This window comes from Poecilia latipinna, unplaced genomic scaffold, assembly GCF_001443285.1.
Source record: "Poecilia latipinna isolate Pla-1442-1.1 unplaced genomic scaffold, P_latipinna-1.0 Scaffold24, whole genome shotgun sequence".
Classification (NCBI taxonomy): Eukaryota; Metazoa; Chordata; class Actinopteri; order Cyprinodontiformes; family Poeciliidae; genus Poecilia; species Poecilia latipinna.
In genome coordinates, this window is record NW_015112640.1 from 165,993 (window position 1) to 184,152 (window position 18,160).

The 18,160-nt window shown below is 38.4% G+C and overlaps 2 protein-coding genes across 4 annotated transcripts in view; one reads left to right on the forward strand and one right to left on the reverse strand.

Moving 5' to 3' along the window:
• The window catches only part of LOC106950242 (interferon regulatory factor 6-like), a 14,532-nt gene extending 11,812 nt beyond the window's left edge, over window positions 1–2,720 (reverse strand). The window contains exon 1 of the mRNA XM_015036979.1: window positions 2,714–2,720. The gene's annotated coding sequence lies outside the window, so the exon portion shown is untranslated. The remainder of the gene's footprint in view (window positions 1–2,713) is intronic.
• Window positions 2,721–2,895: 175 nt separating this feature from the next.
• Window positions 2,896–18,019, forward strand: LOC106950251 (proline-rich extensin-like protein EPR1). 3 transcript variants are annotated; one of them, XM_015036990.1, is made up of 7 exons: window positions 2,896–2,907; window positions 3,380–3,385; window positions 4,312–4,565; window positions 8,073–8,167; window positions 12,841–12,931; window positions 14,410–16,447; window positions 16,545–18,019. In XM_015036990.1, the coding sequence occupies exons 3-7, from the start codon at window positions 4,490–4,492 to the stop codon at window positions 16,639–16,641; spliced, it is 2,397 nt and encodes a 798-aa protein (XP_014892476.1). In that variant the 5' UTR covers window positions 2,896–2,907; window positions 3,380–3,385; window positions 4,312–4,489; the 3' UTR covers window positions 16,642–18,019. The 3 variants fall into 3 exon arrangements, with proteins under 3 accessions (XP_014892476.1, XP_014892481.1, XP_014892488.1); XM_015036995.1 differs by lacking the exons at window positions 2,896–2,907; window positions 3,380–3,385 and having other exon boundaries at window positions 4,201–4,565; window positions 14,410–15,955; window positions 15,986–16,447; XM_015037002.1 differs by lacking the exons at window positions 2,896–2,907; window positions 3,380–3,385 and having other exon boundaries at window positions 4,201–4,565; window positions 14,410–15,951; window positions 15,982–16,447.
• Window positions 18,020–18,160: the final 141 nt, after the last annotated feature.

An 18,160-nucleotide genomic window follows, 5' to 3' on the forward strand; every position in this document is an offset into this window, starting at 1 on the left:
ACAGGCAAAACTGCATGTTTTCCTCAAAGATATTGTGCTTTATTCAAAGCATAAAAATTCAGAAATATGCAACTAAAATCCACAGTGACAAACTACACTGGCAGGCTCTTAATAAAAATAATCAACTTTAAGCCAAACACTTTGCAGACAACCAAATTTATGTGAAGCAATAAATGACAAACTATTGAAAGACTATAGCCAGACTTCATGTGCAGGATAGTAGCCGCACAACACAGTGACAGCAAATGCAGGGAAACAGCTCTGCACCACATTGACCCTTGGAATAAAATGTGCAAAAGTAACACACTGTAGCTGAACCGCCACACAATCCTCTGTGCAATAAATTTGTTTTTATGGTTTCATTTCTATTTTTATCCTGTGTCTCATCATCATGGAATGCAAAAATATCTTATTTCCTCATTTCATTTTTTACACTACAGCCTGTCGCAGGTTTTAATAAAACCCTGCTGGATCTTTGTATTAGTCTCGTGACATTTGCCATATGTCTTCCCCCTTTTTCCTGTCAGACTACTTTCAAATCAAGGCCACAAAGAGAAAAAAAATGAGAAATAACTCCTTTACAAAATAAAATCTGTGGATAGACTTGAAAACTAATGCAAAAAATGTCCATCCAATCTGACTGAGCTTGAATTATTTTCCAAAAAAGACAGACATGTGATAAAGGACTTGAAGCTGTGAAAGGCAGTAAAATGTTCATTTTTACCAAGTATTGACAAGGAGGTGTTCAATTTGAATGCATGCTGCACTTTTCAGTCCAGCTTTGCATAAAAAATACCCACTTGTTTGTATGCATACAGAGTCCAATCAAAGGGACTCTATGTAACTTTTACAAAAATATGTTTTTTACATATTTGTTGAAAGTGTCACCATGTTGTGAGACAGATAATCTCTGAAAAGATCAAGCTCCTTCACTTCTTCCCTGAGCTATTTTTGCCGTCTGAAGAAATCCACCTCTCCAGACCAAAAACAACCAATAAGAGTCAGAAGGAGGGTCTCAGCACTGCCAATCATCCCTGCGTACCTGCTACAAATGGCAAATAAACAGCTTACTGTTCCAGGAAAACTGTTTATCCTCTTTCATCAGGGACTATGCTAACTAGTTAGCACAGCAGGCTCTGTTGTGGTGAACCAGATATAGCATAGCAGAGCAAAAAGGGGAGGGTGCGAGCAGCAGGTACACAAGGATGATCGACAGTGCTAAGATCCTCCTTCTGGCACTGACTGGTTGGTTGGCTCTGACAGACCAGCATATTTGTTCAGATGACAGCAGGTCGATAAGGAGAAAGAAGAGGAACTCCATTTTTATCCCTGTCACGCCCAGCTCGAAGGCGAGGACAAAAAGGGAGACAGACGAGCGGATCTATAGAAACAATAATTTATTTGATAACAGAAATACGCTCTGTGAGATCAGGCCAGCCAGTCAGACAGAAGTGTGGAACAATGCTGCTCGTTCCGGTCTGGTCCGGAGGGCAATCAAGCAGGCAGTGACTGACTAGACGTCCACCTTTATCATCTGCCGGTGTATGCAATTAACAGCCCATCTACCTGCTTCCTGAAAAAAACAAGAACAAACAAGTAGAGGACTAGAGACACCTACTGGACAGGAGGGGATCGTCACAATCCCGGGTTATCTGTCCCATATTTTTCTGTCACAACATAGTAACAAGTTTAACAAATATGTAAAAAAAAAAAATACATATTTTTTATAAAAGTCATACTGCAGCTTTAAATATTGTTGACATCGTGATACTCATATTCAGATTTGGTCTGAAAGTTGCTGTTTTATTACAACACTCCCATATTTAAATAAAATATCATGAAATGTTTATTGACTTTGTCAAACTGCTTCAAAAGACTATGGGAAAATAATATGTGACATTTACAAAAAAAAAAAAAAAACCATCAAGAGGTAAAAGGTAAAAGAGGAATCAGTAGAAACTAAAGTGCCCATGTCTTCTGCCCTGAAACCAGGCGCACTAACAATTCCTGCAGAGCATTACTTGCATTTTATTCCAAACAGCACAAATGATTCCCACGAAACATTGAGAAACTGGATGGACCAGTGGGGTTTGTCTGCGGGACAGCTATGTTCAGGTGCGACGGAGAAACTTGAAAGACAAACTGTGACTGTACAGACCAAAGAGGACTCCATGGATACTTGAACAAACCTTGCTGTTGTGTCATACAAAGCCTGGCATATGAGGACTTCACCACTCGTCCAGTTCTTAGAGTAAATATGCTCGAAAGCTGTTTACTTTATTATGTAATAAAATAACCAAACAGAATGAAAAATTATGTGGATATCCAGTCCTTGTAAAGACTGCACAAGTCACTGTTGTTTTCACTTTTGTTTTTGTGGTACAGCCAAACTGTCATTTAAATCATTGTTCAGTTTTTAGTCATTTTTTTTATTATTGCTTTTAATAGTTTCAAGTTATTTCAGTGACCATTGTTTTTTTGTTTTTGAGGTGCCAACTATTTTGTCCATATGTCAACAAAACTACGAACATTTAAAAGCAAACCAGCAGAATAAATGAAACGGAGAAGAGCAGAAAATTGATTGGATCGTTCTTGAAAATAATTGGTTTTGCTTCCTCAACTGTAACTCGTCGCCAGCACACTCAGATGTTTGGGAACAGCACAGTTATATCTTTCCAAACATTTTAAAGCAACTTGTGTTTTAAACCATAACCGCTTAGAAACAATGGGATATGAATGCTGCTTTGGGGGGACTTCCTGGTTTCTAGCGGCTTTCTGAAATCGGCTGTGGGATCCCTCATGGCCCTCTGTTGGGCCAGTTCTATCTTTGCTTTGCATAATCTCTGCATATCATATGTTCTTATCTGATTAGTGGTAGTTTTATTGTGTTGGAACCAATGCTGTCAAGTCGTGCTAAAAAGGCAATTATTACAATTTTAGTTGTTTATTCACATCTGCTTCTTTTTGTACATCAAAATATTCCAACATTTCTTCCATCATTTTCCTTCTGTTTTGAATTGCCTTGTTGCTGAAAATGTGCTATATAAATTAAAACGTGCTATATAAGTAAAATTACCTTACCTTCTGTTTTGAATGTATTTACTTGTAGGTATTGGCAACAGCAAAGACCAAAAAAAAAAACAAAAAAAAACAAAACACAACATTTATTTTTGTCACAAATTAAAAATGTTGCAAAAGAAAAACAAAGAAATTGAAAAGTAAACATTGTGTGTGTGATGTGTAGGTGACTTATATTCTGGACAGGGTTCTGGTTCGTCACAAAGCCAACACAGAGACGCCCTCTCACGCTTGCCTGAGGTGAACTTTGCTCAGGTTTTGGTGGCATTATGTTGTGCGGTATGGGCGTGCTGCTCTTCAGCAGGGAGTTATAATACTGGAATAAAACCCGTTAGAGAGTGTAAAAGTCTTCACTGTTGTGAAACTCGGCTTCAAACACGACTGTGAGCCCAAGCACACAGCCACAGCCACAACAGGATGGCTTGGAGTAAATGTGTGAATGGCCCAGTCAAAGTTCAGAAGTCAATCTAATTGAGAACCTGTGGCAAGGCTTAACCATGTAAGCTAACAGGCCCTGTCTTCGTAGTCGAGCTTGTGCAAATTTTTGCAAATATGTTTTATCAGATGCGAGAGATTGGTAGAATCCAGACGCCACACTTTTCAGATTCTTATTCACAACAAGCCAGGCGTTGTTGCTCCCCTGCAGCACTAATTTGTCTATGATATCAAATCTAAATAAAACGCAACGCAGGGCACAATAAGTAGGGCAAAAATGATAAACATCGCACCCATCAGTGAGCCTGAGTTATAAAGTTCAGTTGTTTACTTGACTGGAGTTACTTTACGACATGAATGGCAGTATTACTCTGCACTCAAGATAAGAGTGAACGTTGCAGATCATTTCCTTCTATCTTGTTGATAAGCAAAAACAAGTTCATATTTCAAGTTTTTATTTCAAGTCGAATGGTGTGCCGTTTCCGCGGACATACCTATATGAGGTTAATTAAATCCACATTTCTCCTCCTGTCTGGTTCTGCCAGGTTCTGCTTTGAAATGAATATTTTTCACTGACTCACTTCGCTGCAATCAAAGCTGCGCAGCGCAACGGAGAGCGGCTTTAAAGCGGGCCATTCATTCCGCAGGTGAGGTTTGTGCTGGAATGCGGCTGAAAAGGAGAGCCAGGGCCTCACCTGTCGCTGCCTGGAAGGCTACAGAAACAGGGAGGCGCTCCGAAAAAGGGACAGGAGGCGGAGTTTGCTCCATTTTATCTGACTGTCCTGAAAAGTTTGCTAGAAACAGGCATACCTGAGGCAGAGTCATTCCTGCTGCACCTGCTGACAGCTTTGACTTTGCTTTAGCTCGGATTTACTTCAACATGACCAAGTGATCCCACCAGAGGGTTGGTTAAAAAAAACAAAAAAAAAAAACAGCAGTTCTTTCTGCCTGCGCATTAAGTCAGTCGACGTCAACAATGAAGAAGGGGCTGCATTTTTTGGGTCGGAAGAACCAATCTCTTTATGACACCAACATTAAAATTCCGGACAGGGGTGAGTAAAAAAGGAAACACGTTTACTCTCATGATCCACTTACTGCAGGCTGAAACGACCCTTGGACTTGATGTTGACATGGAGCAGTTTCTGTTCACTAAAGTCACATTTTATAGCAGCTGATAAAAAGTCTTGAACGACAGCTGTCACTATTTTGTGTACAAATATTTTATCAGTAATTTTAAAGTTGAATTCAAAAAATCAGGTTGAAATTGCTTTTCAGCTTCAAACCTGACCTCAGTTGTTTATCAGAATTCAATAATTCAAGATTATGGACCTCATGGCTCAAATTACTTTTATTTCTTTTTCAACATTTGTCATACATTTTGAAATAACAAAAGTGAAAGAAGTACTGAATTTCATAAGTTTGTTACTGTAGTTTAAATATCTACTGCTAAATACTTTGTCGGTGAACATAACTGTTATAATTACATAAACATACACCACAGATTAGTGTGTGTGCGTGTGTGTGTGTGTGTGTGTGTGTGTGTGTGTTGAACCCTATGAATCCAAAAGTATCGTTTGTGATCCATTTTTATAAATCAGATTCATTTACAGCTATCTTTAAATAAGTACTTTCTAAAATAATAAATAAATAAAATATTTTTATTGAAATAAGTTGCTGTATATGTTTTATCTTCGTTAATTCATACAAAATAAATTAATGGAGGAAATTTTAAAATAGTTATAAAGATAGAGTAATGAATAATTTAAAACATGTCTTTTTTGCTAATTAACTTGACCACATCAACTAACATTATAATGCGTTTCAGAAAATGTTGCATATACTTTTTGATAAAAAATATGTTTCCAGTTTCCTTAACAAATATAGTTGCTTCAAGTGAATGTGTTGCTAAATTAGTTTTGCACATTCATTTATTAAACAAAATGCAAGTTCCATGGAAGAAATAACTAATCTATCTACCATCATACAGAAATTTGTAGACCTCTATCAAAGTTGGTAATTTTCTAAAAAAAATAAATAAATAAAGCTGTTTCAATTAAACATGTTGCTAAATATGGAAAACCCAGAGTAAATGTGTAACCGTTTTAAAAAATGGTGAAACTTATTGAGAAAATCAGGTGATGTTTGAAAAAAAGAGCTTTGTTAAAAGAAATAAAGAAAAATCAAGTAAATTTTTTTGAAACAGAAGATCTCATTATTATTCCTATTATTACGTTTTCATTACAATGACTGTAAATGTAAATGTTAAAGGAAAAAAATGATAAAAATCTTTTGGATGACTTCTAATCAGAAGCTCAATATCCCCCAAATCCCCACTGACCGGACATACAATTAAATAACTGAAATCTCGACTGGGACATAACTCAGTTTATTTTTCCAGATTATCCCTGCCGCCCCATCAGTTCCCGACGCCCCGGGAAACTAGCCACAATCACTTGCACAAAAAAGCGTTAATGCATCCTGTACTGGGTTGTAGCTTTGACATATTCTTTTAAAAGTTACCATAGATGAAATCTGTGGACGAAATAAGGACTTTTATCTGGAATAATAAACAGTAAAACAAATTTGTCAATATTAAATAGGCAGTAGTAAAATATTTCAGTGGATTTCCATCTCCAGTTTTCTTCATGCTTGATTCTAACATTTGCTGACAATTAATTGGATCCATAAATGCCGATACCTTGTAAAATGTGTCCTTTGTTTCTGCCTGCAGCCACCTCTTCCTTTGCATTGCGTAGCTAAAACTTAACATTTTCATGCTAAACATACTTGTGCTTGATGTAACCTAAGGGCTTACTTGTGACTCCAATAGCTTTTCTTCATTGTGTGTATTACTTAAGTGCAAACTTCCAAAATCTTAGGTAAAAATTACAGGGAAGGTTTTCGTCATAAATCTCTTGGATTAAAGTAACATCGGTGGAGGAGTGGTAGCTCAACACAATAGATGTTTCTTGACTCTTACTTCATGCCTTCTGGAGACCTGGAGTGGTTATGATTTAACGTCTTCAACCAAGAAGTTTTATCGGAAACTTTGCTTGACCTTTCAAACTCACTTCGAAGTGTCTGTTTTCAGCCAACAAACACTTCCTGCCCTGTAACACAGCATAACCCTGCATGAGGGTCAGTAGCTAATCTAGCTTTCAGAGATCACTTCTAAAATAAAATAAAAAATTAAACAATGATTTTTATTGAAACAATAAACTTGCTAAACTTGTCCTCAATAACTTTCAACCCACTTAAAAACTGGTTAAGCTACATTTCTTATGGACATCAGTTCTGCTAAGGATATGTTGAAACAGATGTTTAAAACTTTTGCATGAAACAAGGAAGATTTTAATTTGCGCCACTAACATCGCTAACTTGGACTTGAGCACGATCGATAATGAAATGAACAGTTTCTAAGAAAGACAACTGAGTACGTGCTCACAGTCTCCTGGCAGCTGAAATCCAAGCCGGTGCTCATAAAATGTTGTTGGATCAAGTGTAAGTCTCTCAATTCAGCCTCTGAGAACAGGAAGCGCAGCATGAATTGCTATGCAAAAGGTGCAACACGAGCGAGAGAACATTTGTCTATTTAAATCAGGATGGGGCACAATAGGGAAACTAATCATTTGGTTAGACTGGTTTAACACTGCAGTGTTTTCATTCCACAGCCGTCCTCACATTCTTCTCTGACTTTATCATATTCTTTGGTCTTAAACAGAAGAAAAATCATCAGCATGTTGTGCTTATTGTGTCCCAGAGCAGAGAGGGAAATGTGAGAAGAGACGTGGTTCTGCTCTGTGCCTGTAATGTCTTTAGTTGGTCGTTGTTTGCTGAAAGTGTTCCAGCACAAAGAGCCGAAGGGACGTACAGGCTAAATGCCTTTCAGTGACAAGGATCTGTCGTCGGTCACTTATTGGGCAAACAATGTGACAAGGAAATGTTTCAGCGTTTTTGTCTGCAGCACACTCACTGTTTACATTTTATATTCTTGACGAATGCTCTGTGTGAGAACCCAACACACCTGAAGACATTTTCTTTTTTGTTCCTGGTTTTACCTTTCGCCGCTGCCGTCGCTCAAACCCTAGCCCAAGTGCTGCAGTGTTTGCTGTGCAAACACTGGTGAGGTAACAGCACTTAAGCAAAACAACTTAGTGATGCAAATCAGCTTCTTTGACATCAGTTTTCCTCACGTCTGACCACAAGCTGTGTCCCTTTCCATACGTTGTTGCTGAACTTTCACTTAGCCATAGCGGCAACATGTAATTTAAAGCAACAATCGGAGCTTTTCCTTTGTGTCGCTTATTATGTTGTCATAGTCAAACGATACCTCAGATAGTCGAGTTGACTAATAGCCACTTATGGGTCACTTTGGTGCACGTTGTTTCTCTTCACCGTCACATGTGTGGTTCTTCTGCTACTCCCTCTTTTTCTTCTTTATGAGCAAATTATTTAGATTGAAGGTTGGGGCGATAGCAATTGTCATATGAACATTTCTTTGGATAGTTCCTAAAGTATAGCAATCTGACGCCCCCCAAAATCTGTGTATGTCTCATCAGACAGTGTTCAGCTGGTGCTGGAGGAGACGGAGTCTGCAATCTACGAATCTGGGACTGCCAACGTGAGGGCCAGACCCACCGTCAAGCATCATACTGTGAGTATTTAGGAAAGCTTCATTTCTTTGCATTGATGTTCTGTTTCTGAATCTAAAAAAGCCTCAAACATCTGGCCAGTGTTTAGGTACATTTAGCTGGCCTTTGGAAACTTTATTGCAAGACTGACAACAGTGGATTTGAATAATTTTGGCAGATTTGGCAAGTTTTTAAACATTTCTTTCATGATCCCATCAGTTTACCTTTAGATTTGTTCAGCGACGATTTTTCAGTGGAGCTGCAGACTGACTGTCCTTGTTGATAACTGCAAGTAGATGCGATAAGGATCACTCCTTATCTTACTATGGAAGACATTATTCAGAATTGGTACTGAAATACATTGCAGGTGGAGGTTAAAGCTGCAATATTAAAGATACCAGTGGCATATTTTTATTCCACAAACAAATTTACACCGACAACAAAAACAGCTTGGTGCAAACTTTTGGATTCCACAAAATTTTTTGAAACTACATGAAGGAAAAAAAAAAAAGACATGCTTACATGCTTATCTGTTTTGAGTAGATCTGAACTGATTACATCACAAGATACTTAAGAGCTGCTCTGACTGAATGACATTAGGAAGTAAAATGTTAGTTTTGAGAGATATTGACAGTTTCTCTGTCGTTGGATCTGATTTGCAAAGATTTCAGCAGTAAATGTTCGAGTCTGACCCTAATAATCCTCAAGTCACGACGGACGACGAAGAAAGCGCCGAAGCTGAAGCAAACAGGAACTGAAGCAGACAAATGTAATTACATTTCTGTTTGCATGGTTCCATCTGGTTTAGTGTGTGCATGTGTCACGTCGCAAGATGAGTAAATGTTTTTTTTGATTCTGCTCACTTTCAATATTTGTGTGGTTTGCAAGATGTTGCACTGCTTCAACTTAGCAAAGCAACTTCTGTCTGTTTGACTGACTGACAGGCTATTAGTGAGTCTATAAATACATTCATAGACATTGACTGGTTATTTTACGCCTTGTGTGATGACAGGGGTATGTGGATGTTTGTCTTATCAAGGGAAGACTTGCTAAATAATAAATAAATAATGACTACAGCAAAATAAACACAAAAACTGACAGTGACATTTTGTTCTGTTAGTAACAAAGTATATATTTGGCTGATTTAAGACCGACTAGTAGCTTTAATTATGATTTGGAATAAAATTAATATTTAATAATTGAGTGAAACAAAAAGGTAGATGAACTCATGAAATTTATTCAATTTGATACCGTTACATCGATATAAAGTTACTAATTGGTTGTCAGATTGTACACTGAGTAGTTAATAACATTGTGCAATGCAAAAAACAAAACGCTAAAGAGTTGTCTGACTTGGCAACAATATAACGTAACTACAGGATCTCTAAGGGTTTCTTTTGTTTATTGTTATCGTTTAACCATCCCATCATGTTGTAGCGCAGGTCCGGCCCACCACTTATGCACAAGAGTGCATATTTTTAGCAATCTTAGAGACGTTAATCTCAATTTACGTGTACGTTAGCGGCGCGTACGACTGACGGGCCTCCTATTATCTCGTCATGGAGCAAATGAAGAGCTCGTCTGCACTCGGTTCACACACCTCGCCCTTTTGTTTGGGAGTGTTTCTCAGGCATGTGAACGCGGCACACCCTGCGGCGCAGGGGCAGGTCAGCTCTGAGCGCTGCGACAGCTGAAAGTGACTCATAGAGCACCGAGCGAGGAGACTAAATCAAACTGGATCGGACACACCCGCCGGTGACCAGGCACGCTTTATGCTCCCTAAAGATCGCCTGTGTGAGAGGGATTATTAGCAAAGGGAGAGTAATGCAGGGTGTGATATTAGGAAGATATAAAACGTCTCTGACAGCATTGATAGATGGATTAATTTTCACATGCAGGGGACCAGACGGCTTGTGCACCAGTGAGCTGGTGCATAAAAACTGTATAAAATTATCAACTTTTGCATTTTATTATTTTTAAAATAGAAAAGCAACAAATATTCCCACTAAAGCATAATTTAAAAAATTGATTAATAATGTTATTTATTAAATGTATTTTAAAAAATACAAAACAAAACAAGAATCTAAACTTAATTGTAATTTCTAAGCGCTTACTCTATAGAATAGGACCCGTTTTTGCTCTTTCACTTTTCAAGACGAGTGAAACAAGCTGATATTAATCTGTTGCTTAATCTTTCTGCTCAGATTTCTAACAGACATGCTGCTTATAGCTTTTCAATTGTAAATGTAAAACACTGCTACCTTAATGAGAGTAAGTAGCTCACTAATTTAGCGTTTTTAATGGATAAAAATGACAGACTGCTTTACAAAAAGAAAGCATGTGAGTCAAAATCTAATGAATAAGACAATTAAATGACACTGATAATCAAAAGCTAAGACAGTAATTCATAATAGGACTTTAAATAAAATATATCTGAATAAAAATGTCTAGTTACTTTTTAAATGTTTCGAGAGTCTCAAGGTAAAGACAAAGGGAAGCTCATTCCACAGCTGAGCTGCAATCGTCTGAAAGAAACGATCTCATCGAGTGTTGCTGCCGCTTCTGGGAACTAGCAGAAGGTTTTTTTTTACTTGAGGACCAGAGAGCTCAAGTTGGAGTATTTAACTTTAATCATTGTGTAATATACTGTGAAGACCAGCATCACTCATACGCCCCTGACATTACTGTCATAAGCCTGTTTCTGACAGAAAATGAAGTGGGTGTCTCTCATAAAATAATAAAGCCATCTAAAAGATGTTTCAATTTTGAAATATACGGCATGTCTTTTTTATTTACACTTCATTTAAAATATAGCATGTAAAAAAATGTATAACCCTCTCAGTAATCAGGGAAAGCATGTATTTGCATTCCAGCAATCAAATCCATCTTGTATTTGCTGACCAGATTTTTGCATGTTTCCTCTGGTATTTTAATATTTTATCCTCCTGCTCCAAATATTTGAGGTTGCAAGTTTTCCTTTCCATCACTTTAATCTTTAACTCTCAGATTCAAACTGGGACTCTTTTTAAGCCAATCTAAAGCCTGCAGTTTGAGGAAACATGTTGCGCAAATGAATAAAAAAAATAAATAAATACTTTGAACCTAAATCTGCCAGGTTTGGAAATAATTTTAGGTTTTACCCTAAGAAGGAGATGGACCATGAAAACGCCCTGAAAGTTAGAGAGGGGCTTTAAAATATATTCTAAAATAAGTGGGCAGTCTATTCAAACACATTCAGATAGTAATTATGTCGTCTGCTTGAGCTTTTGAGCTAATGAAAGAGCATTACAGTGATCAAGAAGAAAGAAAATTTAAGCTTGAATAACGACCTCAATTCCTGCTACGACATCAACTTTCTGGGTTGCATAATTTATTTATTTTTTTCAAATGAAAGAACATGTTTCGAACCAGTCTTCTTGAGTGAAACAGAGAAAAAAGTGTGTTCGCCCTCTTTCAGCCTGCTGAACAGCAGTCCACAGCAACAGGTGGGGCCGAGGGCAATCAGCATGTTACTCTTGTTTCACATTTAATGACATATTGATTATTATAGGTAGATTGTTGTTTTCCAACACTATTTGGAAAGCTGAATTTAGTGGCAGGACTTGGTATTTTAGGACGGACACTTAAGTGCTCATGTTTTTCCAGTTGAAAAAATGTCCAAAGCTCTAAATTTGTCATTCTTGTTTGTTAGGGAATTCTCGTCATTCTTGTCATTCTTGTTTGTTGCCATATTTCAATTGTCTGACAATGAGGCCGCAACATATGGGAGATTATTGTCAATGCAACTATCCATTTCTGTCTTTAAGCAGTTGAACAGTGTAAGAAAAAACAAAAAAATGTTTGCAGTTTTGAAACTTTAGCCGCTTAAGACCTTGGTATGATAACCAACCCAAACCTATTCACATATAATCCATACAAGCAAAACTTCATATAACATGTTTTAGCAACAAGAGACGATTTTGCAATCTGCAAAGAGATGACTTTCACCGAGAGACTCAGTAAAAAAAACAAAAAAAAAAGCATGCCAAGTGATGCTGGAGTGATTTGCAGCTTTAGATCTTGAGGATCTCTATTGTGTCAACACAGTCTGAGTTTGTTTTTGGTTCCATGATGTGAGCATCGCCCCTCTCTGTGTCAGTTTTTTCACCTAACTCATAGAAACAGACACAAACAAACACACACGCATCTGTGAGTTTCCTAACTCAAGGCATTCTTTGACAACAGGCAGTGTTATGAATTATAGGTGGATCCTCTGATTCAGCCAAAGTTCCTCATAAGCAAAGAATGTGAAACTATGGCGTTCCACCTATGATTACATTATGACGATCCTGAAAGACAAGGCCATGCATTTTTGCACTAGGGAGTGCAGTATTCCACGCATAAAACGCAAAACAGACATTTGTTGGATGCCATGCAATGTGTGAAAGCTCATAAAAAAATCACATGGTTGACAATTTTATGGTGTTTATGCCAATAATGCATCGCACTTTCAATATTGCAACACTCAGGCCACGTAATAGTTAAAAACTGGTTTGTTCACCTTTAACAATGAAGACTTGCCAACAAAACAAGTAAAGAAAAATTTGCCTGCAGCACAGAATGTACGGTTTCTACACTTATGACTTCAGTTCTTGTGCTGTCTGCTTCTTACGACAGGAAGTTCAATAATTTTATGATTGGATTTTGTTTTTTGCAGTTCTCGTTTGAAACCTTCCAAGGACTTCCTGTCCCAACTCCAAAAGTCCCTGAACTTCCCCCTGCCAATGGCCCAATAGTCAATGGGACAGGTGAGCATCTAAATAATACCTTCTACATACTTAAGGTTTAAACTACCAAAGTAAATGGTGCCCTGTTTTAGTCATTGTTATAGCAGGTCAATTTGTGGCCCCTCTAGACTCCGCTGACGGATCACAGGGATAAGAATAAAGGAAACATCCATGTCATGTAAATGTTTGTCCAGGCTGTTGCTCAATACCTCTCCTGAAAAAGTCCAAATGGCCATAAAAGATGGAGAGCAAATTTACACAAAGGGAGTGTTTTTCTACCTTTTAGATTACTTTCCGGTTTAGAAAGAAATGTTAATTAAAATTTACATTTGCAGCATGCCAATGTGAAATGTGTCTCAGATTTTCATATTTTTGCAAATATCCCTTTTTTTTCTTTTTAAACCTTACAAAGTTGTGCAAAACCACAAAAATAAATTTTTAATTGATAGACCAACATAAAGTAATTGTTTTACAAATAAATATCTGTCTCCAGCTCTCATTACTTCATAGGAACATTTATTTTATTTTTTGCAATTGCAGATTCAGCTCTTTTTAGGTACGTCTGCTGGCCTTTCGGATCTAAAGACTAAAATCATTGTGAATTCTTTTGAAAAATAGTTTGACACATGGTCTAAACCATTTATTATAGTTTTGGCTGAATATTTAGGGTCATTATACTGCTGGATAGCCAACATTCACTGTAGTCTCAACCATGCTTCTACAAGGTTTTCTTCCAGGATTGCCTTGTACTTAGTTCTATGCATTTCCCATCCCATAAAGAGCACTAATCAGATGACTTATGCCTTAGCAGGTTTGAAATTGTACTATGCAGTTCCCTTTTTTTAGTGGATTGACTGAACAGTGCTTGATTGCGTGTTCAAAGTTTAGGATATTGTTTTATACGTAGCCTCATTTTAAGTTTCATCTTCAAGGTGCTGATTGTTTGTTTATGTTTGTTAGCAAGCCTCTGAGACCTTCACAGAACAGCTATATTTATACCGAGATTAAATTAAACTATTTGTTGATTGAGATGATTTCTGAAGGCAACTGGTTTCATAGTATTTTACTTATGGGAATCAGAGTTAAGAATGCTAAATACAGATAAAAGTACATGTAAATCCATATTCTCATCAACAGACCTGTGTCCGTCCCACAGGGCTCAGAACTAGGCCCAGTTCTCTTCATGATCTAACAACTTACTTAGAAATGTTGGCCTAATATGTAGCATTCTCCATGACCTCGTTCCTCCCTCTCTGTTGGACTTAGTTCATTTCAACGCAGCTGTGAACTCAATTAGATAGAGGAGACTGTATTTAGTCAGACAGTTTTTCCATATTTTGAGGCTTCACATAAGTGAAATTTTACACCGCCATCTTTACCTACATACCTTCAAACACAATGGAAAGAAATTGCTTTGAGAATCAAAGCCTGCTAAATATTCTCCTTCCAGAGTTAATCGCTCTGTGTTCTTTGCTCTTCTTATCTCTTGTCTTTTACAGGTGCTGGAGATCATTCATCCAATGGATCTATTGTATCCGTGCCAGGCCACATGGAAGAGAAGATTTTTGTTCCTCCTCCTCCTCCTTCAACGGCCCCTCCACCCCCTCCCGTGAATTTCATCCCTCCTCCACCAGACTTCATGGGTGACCTAAACAGCTTAGATCCTGTGGCCCTCCAGCCTCCATCCATGCCTGCTCCAAAACCACCGTCTGTGGTGGAGGAGGATTTGTCCCTTTTGAAACCACCACCAATGGCGCCTCCAAAACCTCCGAATACCTGTTCTACTGGATCTGGGTCAGCAGCACCTGTCTCTGTTCCACCGCCAACCCAAGTGCCAGAACGTCCAAAATTTGCCCCTCCGCAACCACCTGCTGAAAAGCAGCAGAAGAGTCATAAGGTCCCACCTCCAAAACCTATCAGATCGTCTTCGGTGTCCACTGCTGAGCCCCCAGCACAGCCTCCCCAAGTGCCCACCTCCACATTGTCCACCTTCAATTCCCAGAACAAAACAAAGGTTCATGATCCTCCAAAGCACACAGTGCTTTGGAACGGGTCAGCTCCTGCTGGGATGCAGATGGATGGAAAAGCCCCTCAAGCTGCTCAGCTACCTAAACCAGAGCCCAAACCTGTACAACCCAAAGGGGCTTTACAAATTAAACAACCTGAATTACCTAAAGTTCCTGAAGAACCTAAAACAGAGGCAAAGACAGAGATTAAAATAAAGTCTCCAACGGAGGCTAAAGCAGACACTGTTCTACCTCAGTCAGAGATAACTAAACCCCTCCAGCTTCCACCACTGCATAGAACGACTAATGTCCAGATCAATTCAGAGTCCAAGAGCACACTGGAAGTATCTCCAGGTCAAAGCCGCAGTTTCAGCCCTCTATTGGATCGCAAACTGGACAGCCTGAAGGCTAACGAACCCAAACACTCTTCAACATCGCCGTTCGCTCTGCTGAAGGCAGCTAAGGAAAGAGAGAAAAAGAAAAACACTCAATCTTTGTCCCGCGAAAGCAGCACCAGGAGAGATGAACCAACAAGTCCTAATTCCTTCACTGTCATACCAAGATCAACATCTTCAGTTCTACCAAGTCAGAATAGACTACAGGAGAGTGCAACTCTTGGGCCTGCAGAAACTAAAACAACGATTCAGGCTCCAGAAACACCCAAGGGTTCGACTGCACTGGCCAAAGATCAGAAACTATCAACTGATCCAGTTTTAAGTAAATTTACAGCACTTTCATCTCCAGCTGTAAGTAACCTGAGTGAGCAGAAGCAAAGAGCAGAAGAAAAGCAATTAAAATCTCATGATGTGCAAAATAATACTCCTAAACAGGATATGAATTTGCCATTTCTGCCCCCACCACCAGAGTTTGGTGACTTTGGTCAAATACCAGAACAACCCCCCTCTATGCGTCCGCCCGATCCCCCCACAAAAAAAGCACCAACACCACCTAAAGCTTCAGCTCAAACCCCAACTCAGACCCCAGCTAAAGCTCCCGCCCCAACTCAAACCCCATCTCAGACCCCAGCTAAAGCTCCCGCCCCAACTCAGACCCCAGCTAAAGCTACCGGCCCAACTCAAGCTCCAGCTCCAACACCAGCTAAAGCCCCAGTAAAAGCCCCAGTCAAAGCCCCAGCCAAAACTCAAGCTCAAGCTCCTTCACCGCCAAAGCTCCCACCTTCTGACATACAAGTCAAACCAAAGCCACCAGTCCAAACTAAAACCAATCCACCCTCTACTCAGGTACCATCCAATCTTTCACAAAACCAGGCCACCCTCCTTAGTATTTTACAGAAGAAGATGTTGGTAATGGACCAAAAAATGGCCCCCGTTAATGAGTCGGAGCACAATTCTGATGACTGGAGTACTGGCTTTTCTGACGAAGACAACAAGGTACCAGCAGTGCCACAACCCAAACAGGGGACCAAAAACCCACCTGCCCCCGCCAACAAGACAGCATCTTTGGACATGAAAGAGTTGGAGACCAAAATTATCAACAAATACCAGAGTATACAAGAGAAGAGTCCCACCAAGTGAGTACATCAGGGCTACCTGGAGGGAGATCATATCTTTGTGAGCAACTCCAGCCTTTAATCACTGCAATCACTCATCATGTTTTCTTCTCCACAGAAATGGGATGCGTTCAAGACAAAAGTATGGGATGACTTTCACCATCAGGCCTGGAACTAAACAGCCCATAACTCTTGCAAGTAAAGAGGATTCCTAAAGGTCTTTGACTGTAGAACAAACCTGCTGCATATAAAATAGCATATGCCAAGGCCATAACATGGATATTTTGTGAGATTTCTTCCTGTGTCTGCAACACCTGATACTACACAAACTGAGTTTTGGTGAAAATAAAAAAAAAATTAAAACTGACACCAAAGTCCCCTTTGAACATGCCCACCCTGACTTTTTGTGTCAGAAATTTCACCAACAATTGAGCAATTTCTCTGGGTTTTTGTACATCTAACCGCTTTCATTAAACATGAAATATTGCTGGAAGAAGTTCCAATTACCCTTAGAAATGCTTCAGCCATGCTCAGGATTTTCTTTTACATTTTAATGTTGTCCATCACCACCTATGGGTGCAGAATAGGTATTACACCTCTTTTGACTGGAATGAGGTGACGGTTCAGATTTCTTTTTTTTTTTAGAAAAAAATATCCAGTGTCATGTATCTAGGGCCTAAATAATATGTGATTTTACTTTAGCAGTAATTTGTGCAATTTTTCAGTTAGCTATGAAGTTACAAGTGCTTTCTTTATTAATTAGGAAGTTCATGCTGTCAAGTGTCAAGATGATTGTTCCATTTTTAAAATGCAGCGTGTTTTCTTTCTAGAAGTCTCACAGTAATATGGATATTTTATATGTAATTTGTTTTTGTGTGTTTAATCCTATCTGTGTTTTATTTAGAGATGCACAAATCAATCCGCCAATTTTCCTTAATTGGCTCTGATTGATTGCTAATAAACATTGTCCTGACCCTCTTAACTAAAAGACCAAAAACATTGGCTTTGACGCACTGCTCAAACTTAATACAGATCAGGTAAAGTTTGAGAAAATATGACGTGGTGCATAAACGGGTATAATATTGTAAATTTGGGTGATAATATTGGAAGATCAAAAAACCTGCAGTATGTTCTTTTGTCTTTTATGTGTTACGATAAATCAGTCCAATTTAGACCCGACAAGTCAAAAAAGTGGCATCTGGCAGGAGAAGCCATGAACTGTGCATCTTTTTTCATGAAAATTTATAAGGGTTATTGTCTATATTTATGTAAATTATATGGATGATAAAAAAATTATGTTGTTCTCTCAAATATTGGATGTAAAATATAATGTATAAAATAAGTGTATAAGCTGGAATTACACACACCGTCGCCATTCTGTCCATCCTCTGTTACATGTACATAAGTCCACCAGAACAAAGCAGACTGTCAATTTAGGCAACCAGCTGCATGTAGTTTTTATATTTATTGATTTTAGAAATATTGTGCTCACCCTATGATTAATTATTGATATGGTTACATTTACACTACTACCACTGTACATAGTAAGTTTAAAGTAGATGTTTTTGTGTAAATTATAAACATTTATGAACATTTCTTTGTTTTTATTGTTTTTGTTCTCTTTGGAAATATTTAACAATATAATCTATTGAATTGATACCTATTCCGGTAAATATTTTTCAATGTATTTCTATATCAACTCATTTTGGATAAACGGCCCCTAATAGGGTTTTC

Coding starts and splice junctions, on each gene's coding strand:
- LOC106950251 (XM_015036990.1), top strand. CDS start 4,490: ATGAAGAAGGGGCTGCATTTTTTGGGTCGGAAGAACCAATCTCTTTAT. Junction 4,566..8,072: donor CATTAAAATTCCGGACAGGG/GTGAGTAAAAAA, acceptor ATGTCTCATCAG/ACAGTGTTCAGCTGGTGCTG. Junction 12,932..14,409: donor CCCAATAGTCAATGGGACAG/GTGAGCATCTAA, acceptor TGTCTTTTACAG/GTGCTGGAGATCATTCATCC.